This window comes from Paroedura picta, chromosome 3, assembly GCF_049243985.1.
Source record: "Paroedura picta isolate Pp20150507F chromosome 3, Ppicta_v3.0, whole genome shotgun sequence".
Taxonomy (NCBI): domain Eukaryota; kingdom Metazoa; phylum Chordata; class Lepidosauria; order Squamata; family Gekkonidae; genus Paroedura; species Paroedura picta.
Genome location: NC_135371.1, coordinates 175,662,749 through 175,686,588, shown reverse-complemented (window position 1 = coordinate 175,686,588; position 23,840 = coordinate 175,662,749). Strand labels below are relative to the sequence as shown.

At 53.6% G+C, this 23,840-nt stretch overlaps 1 protein-coding gene across 5 annotated transcripts in view; it reads left to right on the top strand.

Annotated features, from left to right (window-relative positions):
* Positions 1-924: 924 nt before the first annotated feature.
* RFX1 (regulatory factor X1) overlaps positions 925-23,840 on the top strand; it is a 48,160-nt gene continuing 25,244 nt past the window's right edge. For 2 of the 5 annotated variants that reach the window (XM_077329817.1, XM_077329815.1), the window contains exons 1-5: positions 10,280-10,607; positions 20,332-20,441; positions 21,322-21,405; positions 22,450-22,542; positions 23,420-23,515. In XM_077329817.1, coding sequence (XP_077185932.1) covers positions 10,328-10,607; positions 20,332-20,441; positions 21,322-21,405; positions 22,450-22,542; positions 23,420-23,515 — 663 coding nt within the window. In that variant the 5' untranslated portion in view covers positions 10,280-10,327. Of the gene's footprint in view, positions 1,151-1,408; positions 1,691-10,279; positions 10,608-12,769; positions 13,016-20,331; positions 20,442-21,321; positions 21,406-22,449; positions 22,543-23,419; positions 23,516-23,840 lie in introns of those variants that run through there. The other 3 variants (XM_077329816.1, XM_077329814.1, XM_077329818.1) reach the window with 3 other exon arrangements.

Sequence of the window (23,840 nt, the reverse complement as noted above, 5' to 3'; positions counted from 1 at the left end):
TTCTATCTCACCTTCCCCATCCCACCCCCCATTGAGACCTGTAACAGATCACTCCATTCTCCTCTCCTCCCTTGAAACCCAGCACCAGTTAGCAGGGGTTCATGGGAATTGTAGTCCATGGACTTCTGGACAGCCAAAGTTTGTACACCCCTCGACTAGGCAATGGTCTTTGGATACACCCAAACAGCACATGCCCATACTAGGCATGCCAACCTCCAGGTGAGGGCTGGATATCGCACAGAATCACAGCTGATTTCCCAGCCAGAGGAATTTATTTAATTAAAAAGGTATTCCATTTATTTTGGAGGAACTGGCTGCTTTGGAAGAGGTCCTAATGAACTAATGGAAGAGGTCCTAATGAACAATGCAAAAATAAGAATTTCACAGGCTATTTCAAGCCCAATACTGTATTTTATTCCTTTTGTAATAATTTTCAATATATAATTATAATTTCAATAAATAATCATATATTGAAAATTATTGCAGAGGAATTTTAAAAATTCTGAAATAGTCCGTGAAGTTCCTATTTTTGCGTGCCTGGCGCCCCTTAGCAACTTCCGCGGCAGTTGGGCAATACTTCCTGCCGCACACGAACTACAATTCCCAGCAAGCCACACAGCGCCCGGGGCAGGCCCCCTCCCGCCCGCCTACTACATAACTGGCAAGCCCACCCGCCTATAACAAACTGCCAACTCCCGTTCCGCCTTTACGGCTTGCCCTTTCCACGAGACAGACAGGACTGCGGCCCAATCAGCCTGCCGGAGACCGGAGGACAGCCAATGGGAGCGCCAAGCATCCGGGCAAAAGGCCTCGCCCCGAACCGACAGGGAGGAGGAAACGCTCGCCGATTACGGACAGGCGTGGCACCCAATGGCATTCCCGCCCCGTCCAATCAGCGGCGGGCGCCGCCCCCTCCCCCTCCCCGCGCCGAAGTGGGTAGCAACAGTTGCCCCGGTGAGGGAACACGGAGGGCGCCATAGCCACCGTAGTCGTGGCGACCAGGAAACCCGGCAACAACAACAACCACCGCCCACCCTCCCCCGCCGCCTCAGCGCTTCCCGCCAAAATCGGGAGAGGCCTCCAGCGCCGCGACTCCGTCCCCGCCCCCTCCCCTGAGGGCTCGCGGCCTCGCGGGGCCGGGGCGGTCCAGGTGGGTCCGACTCCGCTCCGCTCCCCTTCCCCGCAGGGCCCGGCCGGCCGCCACAGGGCGCGCCAAGAGGGACAGGCCGGGCCCCGCCGGAGGCCGCTTCCTCCCCGCCGCCCTCCGCGCCTGCCGCGGCCGCCACTCCGGACGGCGTTTATCGGGAAAGGGCCCAGGCCCAGCGGGGCGGGGCCTCCACGCTCCCCGGTGATTGGTGGGCGGGCGGGCCAATGGGAGCCGCCCGAGGGGACGCGGCGGGCCAATGAGAGCGGGCGAGGGGCGGGCGTGGCTCCCGGGGAGCGCGTCACGGCGCGGCGGTGACGTCACGTGCCGCGACGCGTTTCCTGTTTTCGAGCCGCCGTGACGTCGCGAGGCCCGCGCAGGGCGTGGCTGGGGGGAGTGGGTGACGTCAAGCCCGGTGGTCCTTTGGGGGTGATGTCATAAGCGCGCTGGGGCTGGTGACGTCATACGGCCGCGCCTAGGCCCAGTTGGATGGCAGTGGCTGCCACTCTCCCGGGGGAAGCGGGAGAATTCCTTCCCAGGGCAAAGGTAGTGTCCCAGGGGCGCCCTCAAGGGCTGCCAAGGTCAGTTCCGGGCACGAGACCCCCATGGGGGGAAGGGCCCTGAGCCCCCCTGCGACCACGCCCCTCCACGTCAGTATTGCCTGCTCAGACCGGCAGCGGCTCACCAGGGTCTTTTTGGGCACCTCCCGCCTGGTTCCTGCTGCTGGGCTGCTGTTTGTTCAGGGCCGGGAGATGCCAGGCCCTGAGTTTGGGAACCGCTGTGTGCCAAGCAGAGGCTCTACCACTAAGGCACAGCCCTCTCCCCAAATCTCCAAATCCACCTCCAAATCTCCATGCATTTCCCAGCCTGGAGTTGCCGACTGTAGGGATATTGCACTGCCAGAATGCACGCATGTTCTTGACTTCCTGGTATCAAGGGTGAAGGGTGGTGGAGAACAAAGGGGAATAACATTTGAGAGCTGTTCCCCGCAGTACCCGGAAAGAGGAACCCAACAATATGAGCCAGTTTTATCGGGGTTTGGGGCCGGGTGAACAAAGTAACACACGGGGTTTACTGAGATTATGTCATGTCAAGGCTCCTTGTGTGTGCCAGCTGTTGACCACGGGTTCTGCAACTTTGTTGGGGAACTCTGAAGGGATTGATGGATTAAAAACAAACATATTTCTTCGGCCAGTAAGGTTGTGTGGTAGTGTGCAAGGGAGTTGTGTTGAAGGTCGTAGCAATCCTGAGATTGTAGAGAGGAGGGGGCACCTGAATGGTGCTTTGGTATTGGAACACTGTGCAATAAGGATGCCATTCCATCGAGGGACCATATTTTCTAGGTAATAATAAAACTTGTGCAACAGAAGGACCAGGATTCAGAGAATATTCCTCTCTGTGTAATCAAAGTCATGCACATGTGACTCTTCACTTGTTTTCCTGACATTTATTTGGCAATAAAAGGAGTTAAAGTTCCATTTCTTTAAGAAGTCTGGAGATTGAATTTATGCAATTCTGCCTGAAATGTATTGTGCTGCTTGTGATTTTAAAGTATATTTCCCAACAAAACAGGAAAATTAATTTTTTTACTGTCAACTCATGGCTGGCTTATAGAGACTCCTTGGGGTTTTCAAGGCAAGAGGAGAAGAGAGGTGGCTTGCCATTGCCTTCCTCTGCATAGTGACCCTGCACTCCCTCAGTGGTCTCCCATCCAAATACCAACCAAGGCTGACTCTGCTTAGCTTCTGAGATCGGATGAGCTCTAGGTCAGGGCAAGAAACAAACAGAAGTGGTTTGCCATTGCCTACCTCATGGAGTTTTCAAGGCAAGAGCGATGTTTGCCATTGCCTGCCTCTGTGTAGCAACCCTTGGCAACACTTGTTAATCCCCCATCCAAGTACTCACCAGGCGTCACACCCAAACCTGCTTAGCTACTGAGATCTGATTAGATCAGGCCTGCCTGGGCTACCCAGATCAGGACAACCTGTAAATACAAGGCTGAGAAGTTGAACTAAATTGTCATTGTTTGAAATCATTGTTCAGAAGCAGGCTTGTTTGTGCCTTCTGCAGCCCAGATGCTTTAATTCTTCTGTCCTACTGAGTGACAGGACAGCTCCGGTGCCTTCTGTCATCGGCCTGTTCCGTAGCCCTGTTGTCCTCCCACTTATTGCAATAGGCAGGAATTCTGCCCTGCAGGTGTGACAGAAGGTGGCCAACAGGACTGAGGGGAAAGCAAAGAAGAGAAGCTGTCTTTCCCCCTGCTTTACTGGGGGATTTCAAGGATACCTGTCCAAATTTTAAAAAGCAGCTGCCCTATTCCAAGTTTGGATAATTACATTCGAGTCGGTCAAGCCAATCCACGGTGAGCCCTCATGGGGCTTTGAAGGCAAGAGGTGAGCAGATGTGGTTTGCCATTGCCTGCCTCTGCATATTTATTGTGCAGCATGTGTGTAGTACAGCCAGGAGCTGCTTGGACTGTCTGGCAGCCAGGCAAGAGACATTTGCCATTTCCTGCCTCTGCTGCATGACCCCAGAGTTCCCTGGAGCTCTCCCATCCAGATACTAGGCAGGGTCAGCCCTGAGAGCAGACTTGCCTGGATTATCCAGGTCAGGGCTCTGCATCACAACCCCAGTTTTCTGTGATAGTTTCCCAAGTACTAAATGCAGCCAACCCTGAGCTAGATTCCAAGTTCTAACAAGACCAGACTAGTCAGCTCTATTCAAGCTGCTCAGATACCAGTAAAACAAGCTGGTGTTAGACCGGGTAGTTATCTCGATAATCTAGTACAGGGGTAGTCAAACTGCGGCCCTCCAGATGTCCATGGACTACAATTCCCATGAGCCCCTGCCAGCGGACGCCCGCTAATTATTATTTTTATTTATTTTTCGACTTTTACCCCGCCACTCCCGGCCAGGCCGGCTCGTGGCAGCTTACAAGAAGTCGAGTTATTTGAAGTCCAATAGAAATATTAAAACCATCCTAAAAGTTAAATAACCTGATACCGTATATCCTGATAGCAGCATCATTATAGTGATCATATCAATGATAAACGTGCTTGACTACTGGCTCATTGAGTTTTACTCCCAGCCGGCAAAGGGGCCCGGATGATGTTAATGTCTTTGGCCTGGCCTCAATCAAACGTCTGGCGAGAGAGCTCCATCTTGCAGGCCCTGTGGAACTGAGCCACCTCTGTCAGGGCCCACGGCTCTTCTGAGAGCTCATTCCATCAGGTTGGGGCCAGGACTGAAAAGGCCCTGGCCCTGATTGTGGCCAGGTGGACTTCCCTTGGGCCGGGGATAACCAACCTGTTGGTATTCGAGTGCTCTCCAAGGCACATAGGCAGATAGGCAGTCCCTCAGATACGTTGAACCCAGACTGTGAATGGCCTTAATGGTTAAAACCAATAATTTGAACCGGATCCAGAATTCAACTGGTAACCAGTGCAGCTGCCTCAGCACCGGCCGGATGTGGACTCTCCAGGGTGTCCTAGCAGCTGCATTTGGTGCCAGTTGCAGTTTCCGGGTCAGGGACAAGGGTTGGTCCATGTAGAGCAAGTTACAGAAGTATATACCTTATATATATATATATATATTATATAAGTCTCCTTGGCTTTGGCTCTGCCCACATGAGGGGAGTAATGGCTTTATGCCATGGGTTGGGTTTCTGCCAAAAACTTCTATTGCTGTAATGAAGTTGCATAAGTTGCAGGTGAAGCTACAGGTGAGACTTCCAGAATGGCCTTGGCTTCAGCATGGCTGGATTCCTTCCACACCTCTGTTGTTTATGGCACCTTTCAGGTGGGGAGAGGCGACATGCTGCAGTCGCTCTTTCCCCGCACTGATGGCATTCTGGTCTGTTGGAATCCCTGTGCCTTGTGTGGTTTTCTGTACCGGACTAAAGTACGGCTGAATTCGAATGTTGCAGTGATGGAAAGTCGTGCTGCAGCCCTAAGAACAGGGGCAGGGCTGTCGTTCAAGGGCAGAGCATCTGCTTGGTATACAGCAGGCCCCTGGTTTGATTCCTGGCATCTCCAGTTGAAAGGTCTTGGACGGTGATGTGAAGGGGGCCTTGGAGAGCTGCTGCCAGTCTGAGTAGACAATTCTGATTTTGAAGGACTGGTTATCTGATTCAGTATAAGGCGGCTTCATGCGTTCGTCCAAACAGGTCTGCGGTTTAGAAACATTTCCAGAGAACTGAATGCTGACAACAAAACTGGCAAGTTAGGATAGGGGCCAACTATGCTCAGGAAGCGTCTGCTCTAGAGGTGGATTTCCCCTTTGTGTTTACTTGTTCCAGGGAATTGTGTCTGCGTTTTGTGTTCACTGTTGGCCAGTGAACGACCTCTGTTTAAATTCCTGGGTAGGGATTTTTGAACATCTCTGTAAAGGAAAGCAAAGCTGTAATGCACATTCTGTTTCTGGAAAGCAAGATGAGTTGGTAACGGCTGCATGGTGCTGGGGTGGCCAAACAGTGGCTCTCCAGATGCCTGTGGACTACAGTTCCCATGAGCCCCTGCCAGCAGCTTGGTAGTGTGGTTAGGAGTGCAGATTCTAATCTGGCATGCCAGGTTCGATTCTGCGCTCCCCCACCTGCAGCCAGCTTGGTGACCTTGAGCTCGCCACGGCACTGATAAAACTGATCTGACCGAGCAGGAATATCAGGGCTCCCTCAGCCTCACCTACCTCACAGGGTGTCTGTTGTGGGGAGAGGAAAGGGAAGGCGACTGTAAGCCTGCTCCGTGTTGGTTCTGGTCCAGCCTTCTGGGGCAACAGAAAAGAGCTCCTCTCCGTCCTCTCTATATGACTGCCCTTTGGGTACCCGAAGGTCTTCCTTCGTAGACCCTGGCTAGGTCTTCCCTTTCAGGGGCTGCAGGGCCTACGGCCAACCGCCTCTCCGTGCTTGTGCTGCACCTGCTCATTTCAGACAGCTGCCTGAGAATCATTTCCAGTGAATTGTTTCCTTAAGCATCTCTGGAAGCACTCTGTTTAGAGCCCCGTCTTCCCCCTGTTGTAGGAAGAAATGCTTGCAAACAGGGTTTCTTTTTTTTAAATGGGTTCCGTTTCACGTAAAGCAGAGCCAAGCGACCTTGAGAAAGATTCAGCCTAATTGCAAAACTCGGGGTGTTAATGGCCGTCTTCTGGTGGGCTTCTGCTCCTCCACCGTTCACGTTGTCTGTGGATTTCTGCTTAAGCCCTTGGCCTAAGCAAGCGGGGATGCCAACGGCATTAACATCTGGTGTTCCTGGCCCGAGACGGCTGCATTTCAAGGGCAGAATCCACGTGTGGCCAGATTCATGTTGCGGCTGACTTCTGGCAGGCCTGTAGGTTTTCTCAAGGTGAACGGATGGGGCCTGTGGTTTGCCTAGAGACCCCAGACTTTTGTGGGGGTCTCCCATCCAAGAACCGACCAGGGCCGACCCTGCTTAGCTCCTGAGATCTGCTGAGGTTGGTCTGGCCTGGCCCATCCAGCTGAGAGATGAATGGAGGCGGTTTGCCATTCCCCGTCTCTGCAGAGCAGCCCCGGGCTTCCGTGGTGGTCGCCCATCCTTGCACTAACCAGGGCCAACCCCGCTAATTTGCCAGAATCAGCTTTTCTGTCCAGTGGTCTGACAAGACTGGGCAAACCCCAGTCATCCAGGTCAAGGCAGGTCGTTTTGTGCTTTGTCCAGTTGTATTCCGTGGAGGGCGGTCAGTGGCTTTTGTTCCTCTTTGAACATTGTGCCGTCAGTTGAAGGCCGGGGAAGGCTTCTCCCCTCCCTCTTCCCCCATGTCTGTGGAGGTACCTGGGTGGACAGAGCCCCAGTTCAAGGGGAGCAGTAATAGTTAGTACAGCTTCTGAAGCCAGTAACTTTCAATAAACGAAGGGACCGGCGGTGTCGACCTTGAGAACTGCAAAGGCAGCGCAGCCAAGGTCTGGCCCAGTCGCTCTTTGCTGTGACTCAGGCTCCTCCTGGGGTTTCTAAAGAGCCAGGGAGAAGCACACAGCTGGAAGTACATTTTCCAAGGAAGGAGAAGCCATCGGAGGAGATCGTTGGGCAGAACTAGGGCCCGAAACAACCAGTCAGATTTTCAGAGGCCACCATCGTGGTTTTAAAGTATAGCAGCACCAGTTCTCTGGGCACTCTTCAGATGGCCACTTGGACATTTTTTGGGGCGTGACCCATCAATAGAGGGCCCTGTGCAGGCCTGGGAGAGACCTCTCTCTGGCTAAGTGGTCTGTGGGCTGGGAAGTGGGCTGTTATTTAGCCTCCCCACAGAGGCTTACGCAGTGCCTCGGTTCTTTTCCTGATGGTTCCAGACTTCTAAAGAGCACTGGTTATTATCGAATGCCCCATTGTGTGGATTGTACCCACTCAGTATAGGTAATCCTCCCTGGGTACCTGTGAGAAAGGCTGGACTATAAATAAGGATAAGGAAATGTTGTGCATCTATAACCAAGAAAGGGTTAGAATCCTAGAATCATCGCGCTGGAAGGGACCTCCAGGGTCATCTAGTCCACCCCTGCAGAATACAGGAAACTCACAACTAACTTCCCATCCACAATGACCCTAGTTCCATGCCCAGATGATGCCCCCCCCCCCAAAAAAAAAGCAGAATCTCTGGCCTGGAGGAAATTCACCACCCTGCCCCAAGGTGGCGTGCAAGGAAGGGCCACAAGAGCCAAGCTCAGACACAAGAGCCAAGCTCCTGCCCACTCCCTCCCAGTCTGCCTAAGTTCACAGAATCAGCATTTCTGTCCAATGGCTCTCCAGCCTCTGCTTAAAAACTTTCAAAGGAGGAGAACTCGTCACCTCCCGAGGAAGCCTGTTCCACCGAGGAACCGCTCTTGCAGTCAGGTTCTTTGCCCTGGCAGAGGCAACCCACACCATTGCAGTATATTCCAGAAGGCTTTTCCCCTCTTTCTGACTGAAACTACGGTAGATCCTGCCAGACCTCTACGTTCCTAAGAAGTACTAGTTGCCACGCTGTGCTCTACCGGCATAAAGCCAGGAAAGACAAAGCCCAAAACAATAACAAGGTGACACCAACAGGCCCTCTGCTTGGCATTCAGAAAGTTCAAGGTTTGATCCCCGGCCTCTCCAGTTAACGGGATCAGGTTATGGGCGCCGAGAAAGACCTCTGTGTGACTCTGGAGAGCGGCTGCCGGTCTGGGAGGACGATGCCGACCTTCCTGGACAGTTGGTCTGATTCAGTAGAAGGCGGCTTAACGTGTCTCCATAATGCTCGACATTTAAGGTCCTTGTCAAGCTCCAGCGATCCCTGCAGGGGTTCCATGCAGACAAGTTTTGGTATGCTGGACTAGGATTCATCCGATCTCAGAAGCTACACAGGATCGCCCGGGGTCAGTTCCTGGATGGAAGACCACCCCAGAAATCATGGTTGTTACTGTGGGAAGAGGCTGGTTTCGCCCATCTGCAGGTTGGCTGTTTCGTCTGTACCATTCAAGCTCCATCTGGCCTCAGCTCAGATGCTGGACCCGCTGCTGACATTCACAGTTACAGAGAGCCAGCGTGGAGTCTTTTAGCCAGCAGGTTAAGAGCAGCGGCTTCTAATCTGGCGAGCCAGGTTGGGTTCCCCTCTCCCCAGCTGGGTGACCTTGGGCCAGTCACAGTCCTGTTAAGCGCTCACAGAGCAGATTCCCTCAGAGCTCCCTCAGCCCCACCTCCCTCACAGGATGCCTGTCATGGGGAGAGGAAGGGAAGGCGATAGTCAGCCGCTCTGAGACTCCTTCGGGCAGGGAACAGCAGGGGATAAGAAAACCTCTTCTACTTCTTCTTCTCCATGGGGCGGCACTCTCCCATCCTCCCACTGGATCAGGATCAGCACTGGGGACAGAGCCGCACCTGACAACCCCTGTAGCCTAGTCTGGTGTTGACTGGGCCTCCTTTTGTTTTTTTGCCCTTTGTGGATTTATGGTCACCCTGAGGGGGTCTCTAGGCAAGACACGTTCGGAGGTGGGTTTTGCGATGCCTGCCGCTGCGCAGTGACTCTGGATTTCCTTGGGGGGCCGACCCTGCTTAGCTTCTGAGATCAGATGAGGTGGGGCTGGCTGGGCCATCCTGGTCAAGGCGAGAGATGGACAAAAGCGGTTTGCAGTTCCCTGCCTGTGCATCGCACTACCAGGGTGGGCCCTAATTAGTTTCCAAGATCAGAAGCGGTGAGCCTAGCCTCCAAGTCAAGGCAAGGGATGAACGGAGGGTCTTTGCCCTCGACTGCCTGTGCGTAGCAACCCTGAGCTTCTTTGGGGGTCTCCCGCCCAGTTGCTGACCGGGGTCGGCTGTGCTTAGCTTCTGAGATCTGATGAGATGGAGCTATAGGCTGAGCCATCAGGGGAGGGCATGCCTGGATCACGTGGTGGCCACTCTTGATTACCACAAGTGAACAGGTAAGTAATAAACTACTAATCAGATGCCTCCTGGAATTTAGCCCCAGTGAGTCCCGTTTGTTCAGACCGCAGTTTGGGAGCTTTCTGAATTGTTTTATTATGCAAAATGTTTTTGTGCTGGCTTTCCGCCTGTTCACTTGAAGACCCCGTTGGAAGTGACCCCCTTGCCTTTTGCAGACAGACTTGCAAAATTCCATCAGGGCTCTCAGCGGAGGGCGAGGCTGTGTCTCCACAGGGCACTTCCGCTTCATCCCTTACCAGAAGTCCCCCGTTTCATGCCTTACCAGAAGAGGTGTTGACGAAAAGAAAGGGTAACACTGTCCTTCGTTTTGCAAGCTTGGGTCATTTCGTTCCCGCGGTCCTTTGGGCAGCATGGCGCCACATCGGCCCATGAGTCCCAGGACCTGACCTGGGAGCTGGGTCGACCTGTGAGTCACTGGGAAAAAAGGTGGCGCTGGAGGTGTGCACGCCAGACGGCGACTGCCAGGTTCCCATGCTTGACTTCCACACGGCACAATCCCCATTACCTCCTGCCATTCTCTCCTCTAATTGTCTGCAATTGGGTATTAAAGCACGGCACATTATTAAGTTAGCGCTCCACTGAATAGAACCGTAGGGAGCTCTTTTCTGCCTGCGGAATGCTTTCGTAATTGATTAATCGTTTTCTTTCTTTCTTTTTTGTTCTATTTGTTGTTTTCCTTTCCTCTTTTTTTGTTTTGTTTTGTTTTTGTTTTTTTCTTCAACGAAAGGAAGCAAAAAAAAAAGCCTTATTTATTATCATTTTCCCCACTGTTGGCATGGCAACACAGGCGTACATTACGGAATTACAGGCAGCCCCGCAACAGTCACAGTCGCAGCAACAGCCGGCAGCAACGGCGGCTACAGCGGCCCCTGTGGCGGCGGCGGCGGCGGCGGCTCAGCAACAGTATGTGGCCGAACTGCAGAGCGCGCAGCAGCAGCCGGCTGGTCCGAAACAATATGTCTCGGAAATCCCGCCTCCCCAGGCGCAGGCCCCGCCCACGGGACAGCAAGCACCGGTGCCCGCCCCGCAGCAGTACATCGTAGTGACCGTCTCTGGTAAGCGCCTTCCGAGAAGGATGGGTGGGGTTGCCAACTCCAGGAGGGGAGCACCTGGAGGTTTGGGGGGGAGGATGGGGTTTGAGGACAGGAGGGGCTTCAGGGGTGTAGAGTCCACCTTCCCAAGTGGCCGTTTTCCCCAGGGCAAATGATCCCTGTCACCATTTGAGATCCTAGGGTATCTCCAGCCACTCCCTGGAAGTTGGCAACCTTAATCAATAGTGCTGCTAATTCTGGCTTTTGGGGAGTTCCTGGAGGTTTAGGGGCAGAGCCTTAAGAGGACAGGCCTCAGGGCCAAATGCTCCAGCGCAGGGGTAGTCAAACTGCGGCCCTCCAGATGTCCATGGACTACAAATCCCAGGAGCCCCTGCCAGCGAATGCTGGCAGGGGCTCCTGGGAATTGTAGTCCATGGACATCTGGAGGGCCGCAGTTTGACTACCCCTACTCTAGCGGTTGTATTCTCCAGGATAATTGATCTCTTATGTTCTGGGGCTGAGTTGGAATTCCGGGACGTCTCCAGGCCCCACCTGGAGGTTGGCGACCCTGAGAAGGAGTCAGAAGATCTAAAGGGGTGGGGCCCATGGCATTTGGGCACTTGTGCCAAAGGGAGGGTTCCTCACCGATTCCAGGAACCGCCACCAGAAGGACGGCTAGAGGTGAGTCTGGGAGGATGGTAGAGAGCCGATAGGGCAGGCTTTCTCCTCCACCAGGGCCTCGTGAACCCCTGGCGTTTCTTGGCAGCACCGGAAGGGTTTCCCAAATGGGTGGGAGTTGGGGGTGGCTAAAACGGCACAGAGATACAAACACAACCTCTCCATGTATTTATATACAGGCATTCTCAGAAGGGCTGTTTTATTTTCATCCTCTTTGTTTATAATTCCTGACGGGAAATTGTCTTTATTTTCGTTGCTCCTGAGGAAGCCTGTTCCACTGAGAAACCGCTCTGACTGTCAGGAATTTCTTCCAGAGGTTTAGACGGAATTTCCTTTGAATTAATTTCATCCCATTGGTTCTGGTCCGTCCCTCCGGGGCAAGAGAGAACAATGATGCTCCATCCTCCATATGGCACCCTTTAAATATTTGAAGATGGTTCTCAGATCCCCTCTCAGTCACCTCCTCTCCAGGCTAAACAGACCAAGCTCCCCCAACCTTTCCTCACATGTCTTGGTCTCCAAACCCCTCGCCATCTTTGTTGCCCTCCTCTGGACCCTTTATAATTTGTCAACATCCCTCTTCAATTGGGGTGACCAAAACTGAACACAATACTCCAAGTGAGGCTGAACCAGAGCAGAGTACAGTGGTACCATCTTGTTTGTCATTTTTGTTCCTCACCCAACTATCCCAGAGAAATTCTTCTGGGGTCTGTTTGTCCTCACCTTGGGTTTATACTGTCCTGAATAATCTTTTGCCGTTTCTAAACTTTGCTACCCAAATACTCATAGACAAGTCCAGGGAAAGTCCAAGTGCAGCTTGCAAAAGACCCCGGGAAAGAGGCGTGGGAACAAATTGCCACAGCAGTTGCCCCTACAGCAATGTTATGTCCCTCTGCACAGCCACTCCTGTCTCTAGTGACCTATCAGAAGCTGTGCTGAGCAAGAGCCCCAACTGGCTCCACCCCCTTGGCATCCACCAAGGAGAGCATCAGTGGGCGCCATGGGGCCATGGGCACCAGATTGGAGACCCCTGCTCTATGGAATCTAATGGACCGAATTTGTACCAGAGGTCGAGGTTCTTGGCTGGCACCGGTTCTGGCACCTGCCCTTAAAGAAGTCACTTCGGCTGGCCTGTCTGCCACAAACGGTCAAGCAGGTCTCCATCCATTGCTGACTGACCTAATACCACTTCTGCAGGTGGCTCAACTGTTGGCTTTCAGCAGGTGGGCCTGAATTCTTAGAATCAGTTCATGAACCGGAATAGAGCTGCATTGGGCACGCCTGGCTGACGACGCTAAAACCCCAGCAATAGCCTTACGTCAGGCCACCGGGACGAGATCATGGAGATGCCGCCGTGCCAGAGTTTCTGAAGAGAACTGTGCGAACCAGGGGGGGGGGGGTCCTGCATGTCGAGCCACTGTGGGCAGCGCCACCCACGAAACTCCCGTGGCTCCGAACGGCGCTCACTGCGGCCCGAGCTTTTGCGAGTCGGAAGCCGCCCCCCCCCCCGAGTTCCTTCTGGGTCCCGCATCAACAATGGAGATTTGCATTTGGAACACGGGGAGGGGATTCCAAGAGAATCGAGCGCAATCTCCCCCAAGAGGACTTTCCCCGTCACTAATCCGAGCTTGCCGTAGTTCGCAAATTTGATCCGTCCATCTGTATCGCCATTCTCGAGGCTCAAGCCCATAGCCGGTCTCTCTTTCTGGACACCTGAAATGAACCCTGCGTCGGAGCACTGCTGACGACTGAGGGTGAGACCCCAGCCCGAGGGCCTTTGAAAAGCCCCTTTGCCTCCGGCCCGAGAGACTCAAAGCACGTGCTTACATTCTGCCCTTTGCACAGGTGGTGTGGATTCCTGGACAGGTGGTGAAATGAGGTTTGGTTGATTCCTGCTGTAGAAGAAGAAGAAGAAGAAGAAGAAGAGTTGGTTCTTATATGCCGCTTTTCTCTACCCGAAGGAGTCTCAAAGTGGCTTACATTCGCCTCCCCTTTCCTCTCCCCACAACAGACACCCTGTGAGGGAGGGGAGGCTGAGAGAGCCCTGATATGACTGAAGAAGAAGAAGAGTTGGGTCTTATATGCCGCTTTTCTCTACCCAAAGGAGGCTCAAAGCGGCTTCCAATCCCCTTCCCTTTCCTCTCCCCACAACAGACACCCTGTGGGGTGGGTGAGGCTGAGAGAGCCCTGAGATCCCTGCTGGGTCAGAACAGTTTTATCAGTGCTGTGGCGAGCCCAAGGTCACCCAGCTGGCTGCATGTGGGGGAGCGGGGAATCGAACCCGGCATGCCAGATTACTACACCAAACTGGTTCTCTTTACCTTATTCCCTCCACGGATGCTGCACGGCGATCAGCCAAGGCTGAGAAACACGAGCTTCTGTTTTCACTGCCCCATTTTGACCCGTGGTGCGAGGAATCAGTTTAGGACCCCTGAACATGACTGTGATGCTCCAGAGGCAGCTGGACTGAAGGGAAAGGCAGTCAGGAGTGGGCCCTGCCTGTCTGCGGGCTCCAAACTTAGTCTTGGAGCAGCTTCTTCAAAGGAGGAAGGGGGAAGGGCTTGTTAATTCGCCTGATATGCCTGGCCCAGAGATGTAATTTGACATTGGGCAGGGGAGGGATAGTTTCTCCTTCCCCTGGAAAATGAGGGAAGGAGGAGATGATCAGATTGCCACCTCTGGGTCAGGAAATACTTGGAGGTTCGGGGGGTGGCACCCGGGAAGGGTGGGAGCTGGGACAGGCGAGATCTCAGCCAGGTGGAATACCATAGAGTCCACCCTCCTGCGCAGCTGTTTTCTCCGGGGGAACTCCTCTCTGTTGCCTGGAGACCAGTGGTGATTCCAGGAGATCTCCAGGCCCCACCCAGACCCTGCTTCCTCCCCTGCTGTCGGAGAGCTGATGGGGCCGGCCAACTCAGCCTGGCTGACCAACTGACCGTGGCTACTTGATGCTGCAAGCACTTAGGGTTGGGGTTCTGCTCACCCCACCTTCTCCCAGCAGTGACCGGTTCCCTTCCTGCTGGCCCCAATTCTACAGCGAACAAAAGACAGGGCTGTCCTGTACACTTAGAAATAGCAGACATATGACCATGGTCCCGTATCCAACCCTACCTTCTAAAGACTTAAAACATTGAGGACATCAGAAGAACCCTGCTTGGCCCCTGGCTGGAGAAGGGGGGTAGAATTGGGAAGATCTTGGCAGATGCTGTGGAAGGGCAGGGACCTCAGTGGGGATGCAGTGCCACAGGGTCTCCCCCTCCGAAGCATCCATTTTCTCCAGGCGAATGGGCCTGTGTTGTCGGGAGATGAGCTGTAATTCTGGGGGATCCCCAGGCCCCACCTGGAAGGCCCTTATCTACTCTCTGCCTTTGAGTTGTCCTGAATTTGGCAGTTTTCCCTTTTCTCGACGGCAGAGTCGCCTCTGTTGCTTGCAGATGGTAAGGCAAACAGCGAGATAGAATTCCTGCTCCTTTCGGGCCGTGTAATTCAGAGCTGTGCCTGGCCTGAAACATTATCCAAAGAAGGCTGCTCTGTCTCTGATCCTAATCTGGCAGCACCTGAGCTGTCCAGGGAAGCTCTTTGATTTGTGTTGTGGTTGGGAGTTTCAATGTGGAGCACAGATTGGTCCCGCAGTGGAAAGAAACTGGGGAAGCATTCTCATTTGGCTTATGGGTAGGGACAGGCATAATTTGTTTCACGACCTTAAATCTGTTACAGATTTGCTTAGTTCGTGCTCCCTCGAACCCAGGTTTGGAGGAGACGCCTTCCGTGAACATTTCCCAGATCTTTTGTCCAGTTGGATTCAGGCTACATAAACGCTCTGTTTCACTTCCCCCCTTCAAACAGAGGGAAATGAAATGGAGGGTTTAGATGGCTTCCAACCATTTAAAGCTCTCAACTTGACAAGTCCACAGGTAAGCTGTGAGGTTTGAATGTCTGCCAGCCTTTTAAAGCCTCTGTTCCACCCGCCACAACAGAGGGAAGCAAAATTGAAGCTTAAAATGGCTGGCAGAAATTTTGGCACCCCACAGTGAGGCTAAAATGGCTATGAGCCCTTTTAGGGAGCAAAATGGATCTCCAAAACAGCTTGTAGATCCCCCCCCCCTCTTCTAAGTGTGTGTGACCTGAGACCCTGGCTCAGGGGCAGAGCCTCTGCTTGGCAGGCAGAAGGTCCCAGGTTCAATCCCCGGCATCTCCAGTTAGAAGGACCAGGCAGGAGGGGATGGGGAAGACCTCGGCCTGAGATCCTGGCTCAGTGGCAGAGCCTCTGCTTGGCAGGCAGAAGGTCCCAGGTTCAATCCTCGGCATCTCCAGTTAGAAGGACCAGGCAGGAGGGGATGGGGAAGACCTTGGCCTGAGACCCTGGCTCAGTGGCAGAGCCTCTGCTCGGCAGGCAGGAGGTCCCCGGTTCAATCCCCGGCATCTCCAGTTAGAAGGACCAGGCAGGAGGGGATGGGAAAGACCTTGACCTGAGACCCTGGCTCAGTGGCAGAGCCTCTGCTTGGCAGGCAGAAGGTCCCAGGTTCAGTCCCCGGCATCTCCAGTTGAAAGGACCAGGCAGGAGGGGATGGGAAAGGCCTTGGCCTGAGACCCTGGCTCAGTGGCAGAGCCTCTGCTTGGCAGGCAGAAGGTCCCAGGTTCAATCCCCAGCATCTCCAGTGGAAAGGACCAGGCAAGAGGGGATGGGAAAGACCTTGGCCTGAGACCCTGGCTCAGTGGCAGAGCCTCTGCTTGGCAGGCAGGAGGTCCCAGGTTCAATCCCCAGCATCTCCAGTGGAAAGGACCAGGCAAGAGGGGATGGGAAAGACCTTGGCCTGAGACTTTGGAGAGCCTAAATTGTAAATCAAGAATTATGAGTCCTGTTAGAAGCCAAAGGAATAAGATTCAGGTACAAACTCAGCCTGCTTCATCCCTCCCAGGGGCTTTGTGTCCCGCTTCTTAACTGAGCGACTGCAGGAGGGATACTTCTTGTGTTTGTTGATCCTCCGGATTCAGCGTCAGGCAGCTCTGCGTGTGTTTACGGGCGTTCAGTTCCACCCTGCGCACAACGGTATCGCCCTGTGGTGCCCATTGGCTTTCATGTGGCAGAAGTGTCCGCTTTTTAAGGAAGCCGTCCCGAAAACGTAGAAACCATAAGAAAGGAAACCAAGCCGTGTTCCTCGTGCAGGTAGCCCAAAATGACTTCCTGGGCCTTTCCTCCCCCCCCCCCCACCCCGCAGCATGTCAAATGAGACCCCTTGTGAAACGTGAACTCCTGCATTGCCGATTACCATCAGATGAGCATCCACCCCCCACCCCCCGCCATCCCGAGCAGGAGAGCGGAGGGCAGCGGTTGGCTTCTGGCCCCACGCGATGCGAATGTTTATTTAAAACCGACCAGCCTGGAGCTTTGGTAGAAACTCGCAGGGATTAGCTGGCCAAGGTTCCAGGTTATAAAAGCCTCGCCTGCTTTGTTTTCAAGGAAAGGCACGGCTGCGGCTGAAAGCCCCTCGGGCAGACTCACCATGTATTATGACTGCCTGTATGCAGTCCCTTTTGACCGTAAGTACCCGTGGAGAGCGTCCCGCTCCGGATCTGCCACGCTACGGAGGTAGCACTTCCTTGTACATCTGCCGTGGCCCGTGGAAGCCGCAGGATGGAAAGGTTGCGAACCTCCAGGTAGTCCCTGGAGATCTCCCCAAATTATAACCGATCTCCAGAGATCAGTTTCCTCCACAGAATTATACCTTGCTGAGGTCTCTCCCCTTCCCCAATTCCGTGTTCTTCAGGATGTACTCGCAAACCTCCAGGATTTTCCCTCTCTTGAAATGGCAACCCACCCAGGCGGGCAAGAAGCTTCTGAGCTCCCTGGGTGTTGTGAGTCCAATTGTGCTGCCCAAACCGTCTCGGTTGCCCCCACGGCCGCATGGTTCCCGTTGTCCATTCTTGCTTTCGGGTCAGTGATGTGTCTGCTGCCCAGGAGGGGTTTGTGAAGCAGCGATTCTTTCCAGTAAAGAAGACCCCCACTTCTTTCACTCTTAAGCTTGCTCCGTGAATTCCCCTCGGGATCCAGATCATCTTACCAACCAACCCGACCTCTGCATTCGGCTCCCCAGGCCCTGTTTCAGGTGCCCCCCCTCCCGTATTTTGAGATTGGACCGGTGGCCCCCCTTCTCGGTTGTGGCACTAAAGCTCTCTCACTCTCTCCTGTGGCTGTGGCCGTCTTCCGCCAATGGTGGAGATTCCCTTGCTTCAGCCGGCATCCCCCTCAGCGATCCCTCCCCTCCCGCTTGGCCTTTTTTATTGTTGTTCTTATGTGTGTATTTTAGCTTGGTTTTAATGTTTCAGCAATGCCTTTACTTGGTTTAATGGTTTTTCAGGTGTGTTTTTATTACGCGTGTATTTAATCCTTTAGCTGCCGCGGTGGGCCCAGGGCACAAAGAATTTTGTAAATACATCAAATAGGTTTTTAGAAGCAGGTTTAGAACATGGTAGGAAATGACTGTTGAAGGAAACGTTGCAAATGTTTAGTCTTTTTTTGTGTGTGTGGCTGTTATCAGAAGGGCCAGGCGGTGCAGCAAGATTAAGTCCGATTGCTAAAGCTGTAAAATAAGGGATAATGATGCACAATGATGCACAACAAACAAACAAGACGGCAGCATTTTGAGTGTCAGAAGAGGGTCTGGGCGACACAGGCTCAACTCTGCCGTGGACACTCCCCGGGTGCCGCCGGGCTAGTCGTGTTCTCTCAGTTTGGCCTACCTCAGTCTCTGGGGTGTTGTGAGGATAAAACAGAGGAGAGGAGAACGTTGGGCATCCCCTAACCAACTGCAGGGGTGAGGAGGAGTCGCATTTTCCTAGTGGCAAAATCCCACAGGCAAGGGGCTGTGAAAAGGTGGCGTTCCTTCAAAAAAAGCGAAAAGAACAAACACTCCCGGGTGGGGGGGGGGGGATATGTATGGATCCATTTGCAATAAGTGAGTATCATCGATGGCACCAAATAAATTTAGTGTGAAACACCCTGAGAATCCATGGGATTGTTGGAGAGCTTTGCCTCGTGTTTCCCTTGAGAGCCGGTGCGGTGTGGTGGTTAAGGGTGGTGGCCCCTCATCTGGAGAAACAGATTTGATTTCCCACTCCTCTTCCACGTGCAGCCAGCTGGATGACCTTGGGCCTGTCCCAGTTCTCTCGGAGATCTCTCGGCCCCACCAGCCTCACAGGGTGTCTGTGAGGAGAGGAAGGGTAGATGATTGTAAGCCACTTGGAGACTCCTTTGGACAGTAGAAACTGGGGTACAGATAACCAGTTCTCCTTTTTCTCCTCCTTCCCTCAGAGACACATCTGTTCTTGCTTTGGGAAAACATGTCCCTGGTATGTTGATATGCTGTGCATCATTCTCTTTTTTCAGATCCAAGGCTAGGAACTAGGCATTTATTCGTGTAGATTTGCCTGGGCCCAGAAACTCTGGACAGGTTGCTGGCTGTATTCCCTCTAAGCCAGGAGTGGCCAAACTGTGGTTCTCCAGATGTCCATGGACTACGATTCCCATGAGCCCCTGCAAGCTGCGGGAACATAGGAGCAACAGCCTTTATAGGAGCAAGAACCAGGCAGGCAGGCAGTCTGAGAAGTGTGGGTCAGGATTCCCCACAACGATGCTGAAGACGTTTCTATGGGGTGGCCAGGCATAATGCGCCAGTCCTCCCAGAACCAGCAGTGGGACGCAGGAGTCGTGGCTTGGCCTTCAGTTAGAAATCTCAATGACAGAAACCTAATCCCTGATGCCTGAGCGGTTGGATCAGGGGTCCCCAGCCCTTCTGAGCCCCCCTGGAACTCTGACCCCGGGTGGTGGGCAGAAGCAGAAGAAGAAGAAGGTTGGTTCTTATATGCCGTTTTTCCCTACCCGAAGGTGGCTCAAAGCGGCTTACAGTCGCCTTCCCATTCCTCTCCCCACAACAGACACCCTGTGGGGTGGGTGAGGCTGAGAGAGCCCTGATATCACTGAAGAAGAAGAGTTGGTTCTTAGATGTCATTTTTCTCTACCCAAACGAGTCTCAAAGGGGCTTACAGTCGCCTTCCCTTTCCTCTCCCCACAACAGACACCTTGTGAGGGAGGTGAGGCTGAGAGAGCCCTGATATCACTGAAGAAGAAGAAGAGTTGGTTCTTAGATGTCATTTTTCTCTACCCGAAGGAGGCTCAAAGCGGCTTACAGTCGCCTTCCCTTTCCTCTCCCCACAACAGGCACTCTGTGGGGTGGGTGAGGCTGAGAGAGCCCTGATATCACTGAAGAAGAAGAGTTGGTTCTTAGATGTCATTTTTCTCTACCCAAACGAGTCTCAAAGGGGCTTACAGTCGCCTTCCCTTTCCTCTCCCCACAACAGACACCTTGTGAGGGAGGTGAGGCTGAGAGAGCCCTGATATCACTGAAGAAGAAGAAGAGTTGGTTCTTATATGCCGCTTTTCCCTACCCGAAGGAGGCTCAAAGCGGCTTACAGTCGCCTTCCCTTTCCTCTCCCCACAACAGACACCCTGTGGGGTGGGTGAGGCTGAGAGAGCCCTGAGATTCCTGCCCGGTCAGAACAGCTTTATCAGTGCTGTGACTAGCCCAAGGTCACCCAGATGGTTGCATGTGGGGGAGCGCAGAATCGAACCCAGCATGCCAGATTAGAAGTCCGCACTCCTAGCCACTACACCAAACTTGCTCTCAGCAACCCCAAAATGGGAAAGGGAGCCATGCTCGCATACAGCAACCCAAAACACGGGACAAGAGGAGTAATTTTTAAAAAATGCACTGGAGGGAAAAGAGTGAACAACAACCTCCTTTGAGTCTTCACAGCTCATCGTATTTCCATTGGCCAATCAAGAAGCCGTTCTGGGCAGAAGGCCCTTTGTGGGCACCAGGAGGTCATCGGTAGGCACTGTGCTGGGGACCCTGTGTTGGACGTCCCTTCCCTTCTAGGGGCCCGGAGTCCCGTGTTGTGTTCCGTTCGCTCGTCTTTGCCTTCCCCTTTCTTTCGAAGGCTGGAGAACAGGGCTAGCTTTGATGGCCTTCCCGGGTCGTGGCGTAAACCTTCCTCTTCTGCGTCTCCACAGAAGGCTCCATGCGGCCCAGCGACACGGTGTCGGAGTCCAGCCCGGGCTCCACAGCGACGCAGTCAGGGGTGCCAACGCAGGTGGTCCAGCAAGTCCAAGCGACGCAGCAGGTATGGAATCTAATCGAGTTTGTTGTGACCCAACGTAGATGTAATGCTGCGGCTGGGACGCCTCTTTCAATACGGAGCTGATGGAGAAACATCTGGATTGGTTTTAGGGTTGACAGTCAGAGTCCCCAACATGGTGCCCCTGGGCACCACGGTGACTGGCAACTCTGTTCCTGGCACCCATCAAGTGTTTTTAGAAAGTGGGCAGGGCCAGGTGGGGCATCTGATTGGCCACTGGAAATCCATTGAGGAGTTATGGTTATGCATAACCTCGCCCCCTGACATAGTGTTGCTAGCTCCGCCTCTCGTGGCAGCCATTTTGTGGCTGTCTCCACCTCTTGTGGCAGCCATTTTGTGGTTGCACCTACCACCCTGTGCAACAGAATTCCAGAGATGCCTGGGGGCTCAAAAAAGGTTGGGGCCCCCCAGCCTTCCTGGGCTGTAGAGGTCAATACCGACACCATGAATAGGGTCTGGAAGCAAATGGGGAGCCAGTGTTGATGGATCAGGCCTGGAGTTGCCTGGCCCTTGTTGCCGTAGCCTTTGGAGCGTTGGACTAGCCTCTGGGAGACCAATGTTAGGCTACACACTCTAGCCAGTGAGGCTTGCTGGGGACAGGTTCGCACAATCTCCACCTCACCTGCCTGGAATCATTTTTGTGAGGACAAAATGGCAGAGAGGAGGATGGCATACACTGCTTTGGGTCCCTATATGTGAAGTCAGATAATTTTTAAAATAAGGCAAAACCATAAGAATGACCAAGCGTCTTTCTGCCTGTGGGAGAGGCACATAGACCTTTAACCAGAGTGGGGGGCCTGGAATCGTCCTTGGGGGTGGAGTGGATCACCATTGGCCCTCATCCCGAGCTCTTGTGTTTTGGCAGAGGCTCCTCGTCCAAGCCAGTGTGCAGACCAAGGCAGGAACAATCTCCCCTCTGCAGCTCACAGGTGTCCAAGTCCCTCAGCAGGTGAGTCTGATCTGTCTCTGCATGCTGCCTTAATCTCTTTCCATAGGCCCTGCTGTGGTTGTCAGCCATCCCTTGGCTATTCCCCCCTCCCAGAGTGGCCCGTTTGGCCTCACCCAGACTGTGGGCCTCTTCCCTTGTGGCTCCAGCTCTGTGGAAGGAGCTCCCTGAAGAGGGTGGGGGCCCCCTCCTTGGAGATCAGCAGGAGGGGCTGCAAGAGCCCAGAATCTTTGAAGGGGACAGAGAGCTGGGTTTGGCTCATTTCTTTCTGATGTTCACTGAACATGCTTTTGACTTCTTGTAACCAGGAGGAAAAGTGAGAGGTATAAATTTTAATAAATCGTGAAGGGGTCGGTGCAGGTTCCAAATGGCTTCCCCAGTGACTTGTCCTCACCCCACCGACCACTTTTGTGCCCCTTTGTGTGCTGCCCTAAAAATACAGCATTGGCCTTACTGTGATAAAAATCAGGGTGCATCTCCGCTGCAAGCACAGCCTGCTGATTCTTAAAATATTCCTGACAGTTGGCCGTTGAAGAGGATGCGTTAGACAGGGCGAGCTTGTGGGAACTTCCTCTGAAGTGCTAAGTTCTAGCAGGGGCTCATGGTACTTGTAGTCCATGGGCATCTGGAAAACCACCATTTATCCACCCCTGTTCTAGCAGCGTCTTAAGACAGCAACAAGATTTTCAGGGCATGCGCTTTTCTGACAAAGAGAGCACCGACTCTTGAAAATCTTGCAGAATGTCCGCTTTAGTTCCTTGAGTGCTTGCTTGCCAGATTTCTCAGTGGTTCGACACAGTTGCCCAAGTGATTAACAAAACAGTCCAGCGAAATGGCTTAAACTCTCACGGCATCTCGCACCATTGGGGCAGGCAGGGATGTTGCCATAGTGGGGGGCTAATGAAGAGTGACAGTGTGCAGCTTGGGAGCGGCCTTCTGGAATCCGCTGGCCAGCTTCGGTTTCATCAGGACCGGTCCGTCTGGGCCCACTTCTGCAAGAGGTGCCATGATTAACCCCTCCGCTTCCCTTGTCTCGCCCTCTTCTAGCGCCTGGTGGTGCAGAGCACTTCTCAAGCTAGTAAAGCAGGATCAGTCACCCTGGCCGTCCACGGCGTGCAGCAGGTCCACTCTTCACCTGAGGTGGGTGGCCGGAAGTCCAGGTGCAACAGCTTGGAGGAAAGCAGGCATCCGTGGGCACAAGTCGCAAGTGAGCGGGCAGCAAGAGGACATAAGAGAAGCCCTGCAGGATGAGGCCTGTGGCCCCTCCAGGCTAGCACTCTTTGCCACACAGGGGCCATCAGGAGGTCCCCCAGCAGGGCCAGAATTTCAGAAGCCCCCCCCCAATACTCTTACTTCCAAGCACCAAGAATACAGAGACAATTGTAGTATAAGAGAAGCCATGTTGGATTAGGCCAGTGGCTCACTCTGTGTCCCACAGTGGCCAAAGCTCAGGGGCCATTTATTTTTATTTATTTTTTAAATTTATACACCGCTGCTTTTCACAGGGACTTGCAGCGGTTCACATAATAAAAGCCAGTAAAACACAATAAAAGCCCATAAACATCAGGAGGTCCACAGCAGAGCCAGAAGTCCAGAAGGACTCCCACTGTGACCCTGCCCCCCCCCCAAGCGCCAAGAAGGCAGGGCGGTCCTGCCCCGGACAGAACGTTCCCTCTACATCTTTTGGCTAAGAGCCACTGATGGACTTCTACTCCAGAGGTTTATCCAGTCCCTTCTTGAAGCCATGTATGCTTCACCCCTTCCTGCAGCAGGGGATTCCGCATGTTCGTTCCTCCTTGGGTGAGGAAGGACTTCCTTATCTCTTCTACGCTTACTGCTCATAAATGTCATGAGTTCCCCAATGATGGGAAAGGGAGAAGAGCATGTTATGGTAACGGTGGGCCCTGCCAGAAGCCCTGGACCCTGGCGACTGCCCCAGAGGGAGGGAGCAGGGATCTGCGAGGCCGCCGCCCCTCTCATCTCACTCCTCTATAACTTCTCCGTGTTTGCCTTCCAGCGCTCTCCTGTGCAGAACAGCAGCTCTTCGGCCAAGCCAGTTCCCGTGCAGCAGCTCCAGGTCCACGGGGTCCAGCAAGTGCCTGTGGCTCAAGAGGTGCCCTATATTTACTTCCGGGAGAGTTTGTGGTTCCCTGCCCGGCTCCAGGGATCCAGTTGGGTTTTAGGGTAGCAAGAGCTGGAGTTTGTCAAGGCAGACTCGCTGCCTGTTCTTTGCTCAGGGGTTCCAAGATCACTTTACTGCATTCCGTTGTGTTTTTAAACTCCTTGCAGGGAACAGCCAGAGTCCAGGAGCACCTGAAACAGGAACAAAATTGGTGGCCGGAGAGGAGGTTTTGGGAGTCTCGGCTCACTCCTTCCGAATTCCCGAAAGCTCCTCCCCTGCCACCACAAATTTTAGTGGTTAAGGTGCTCCTGGACTC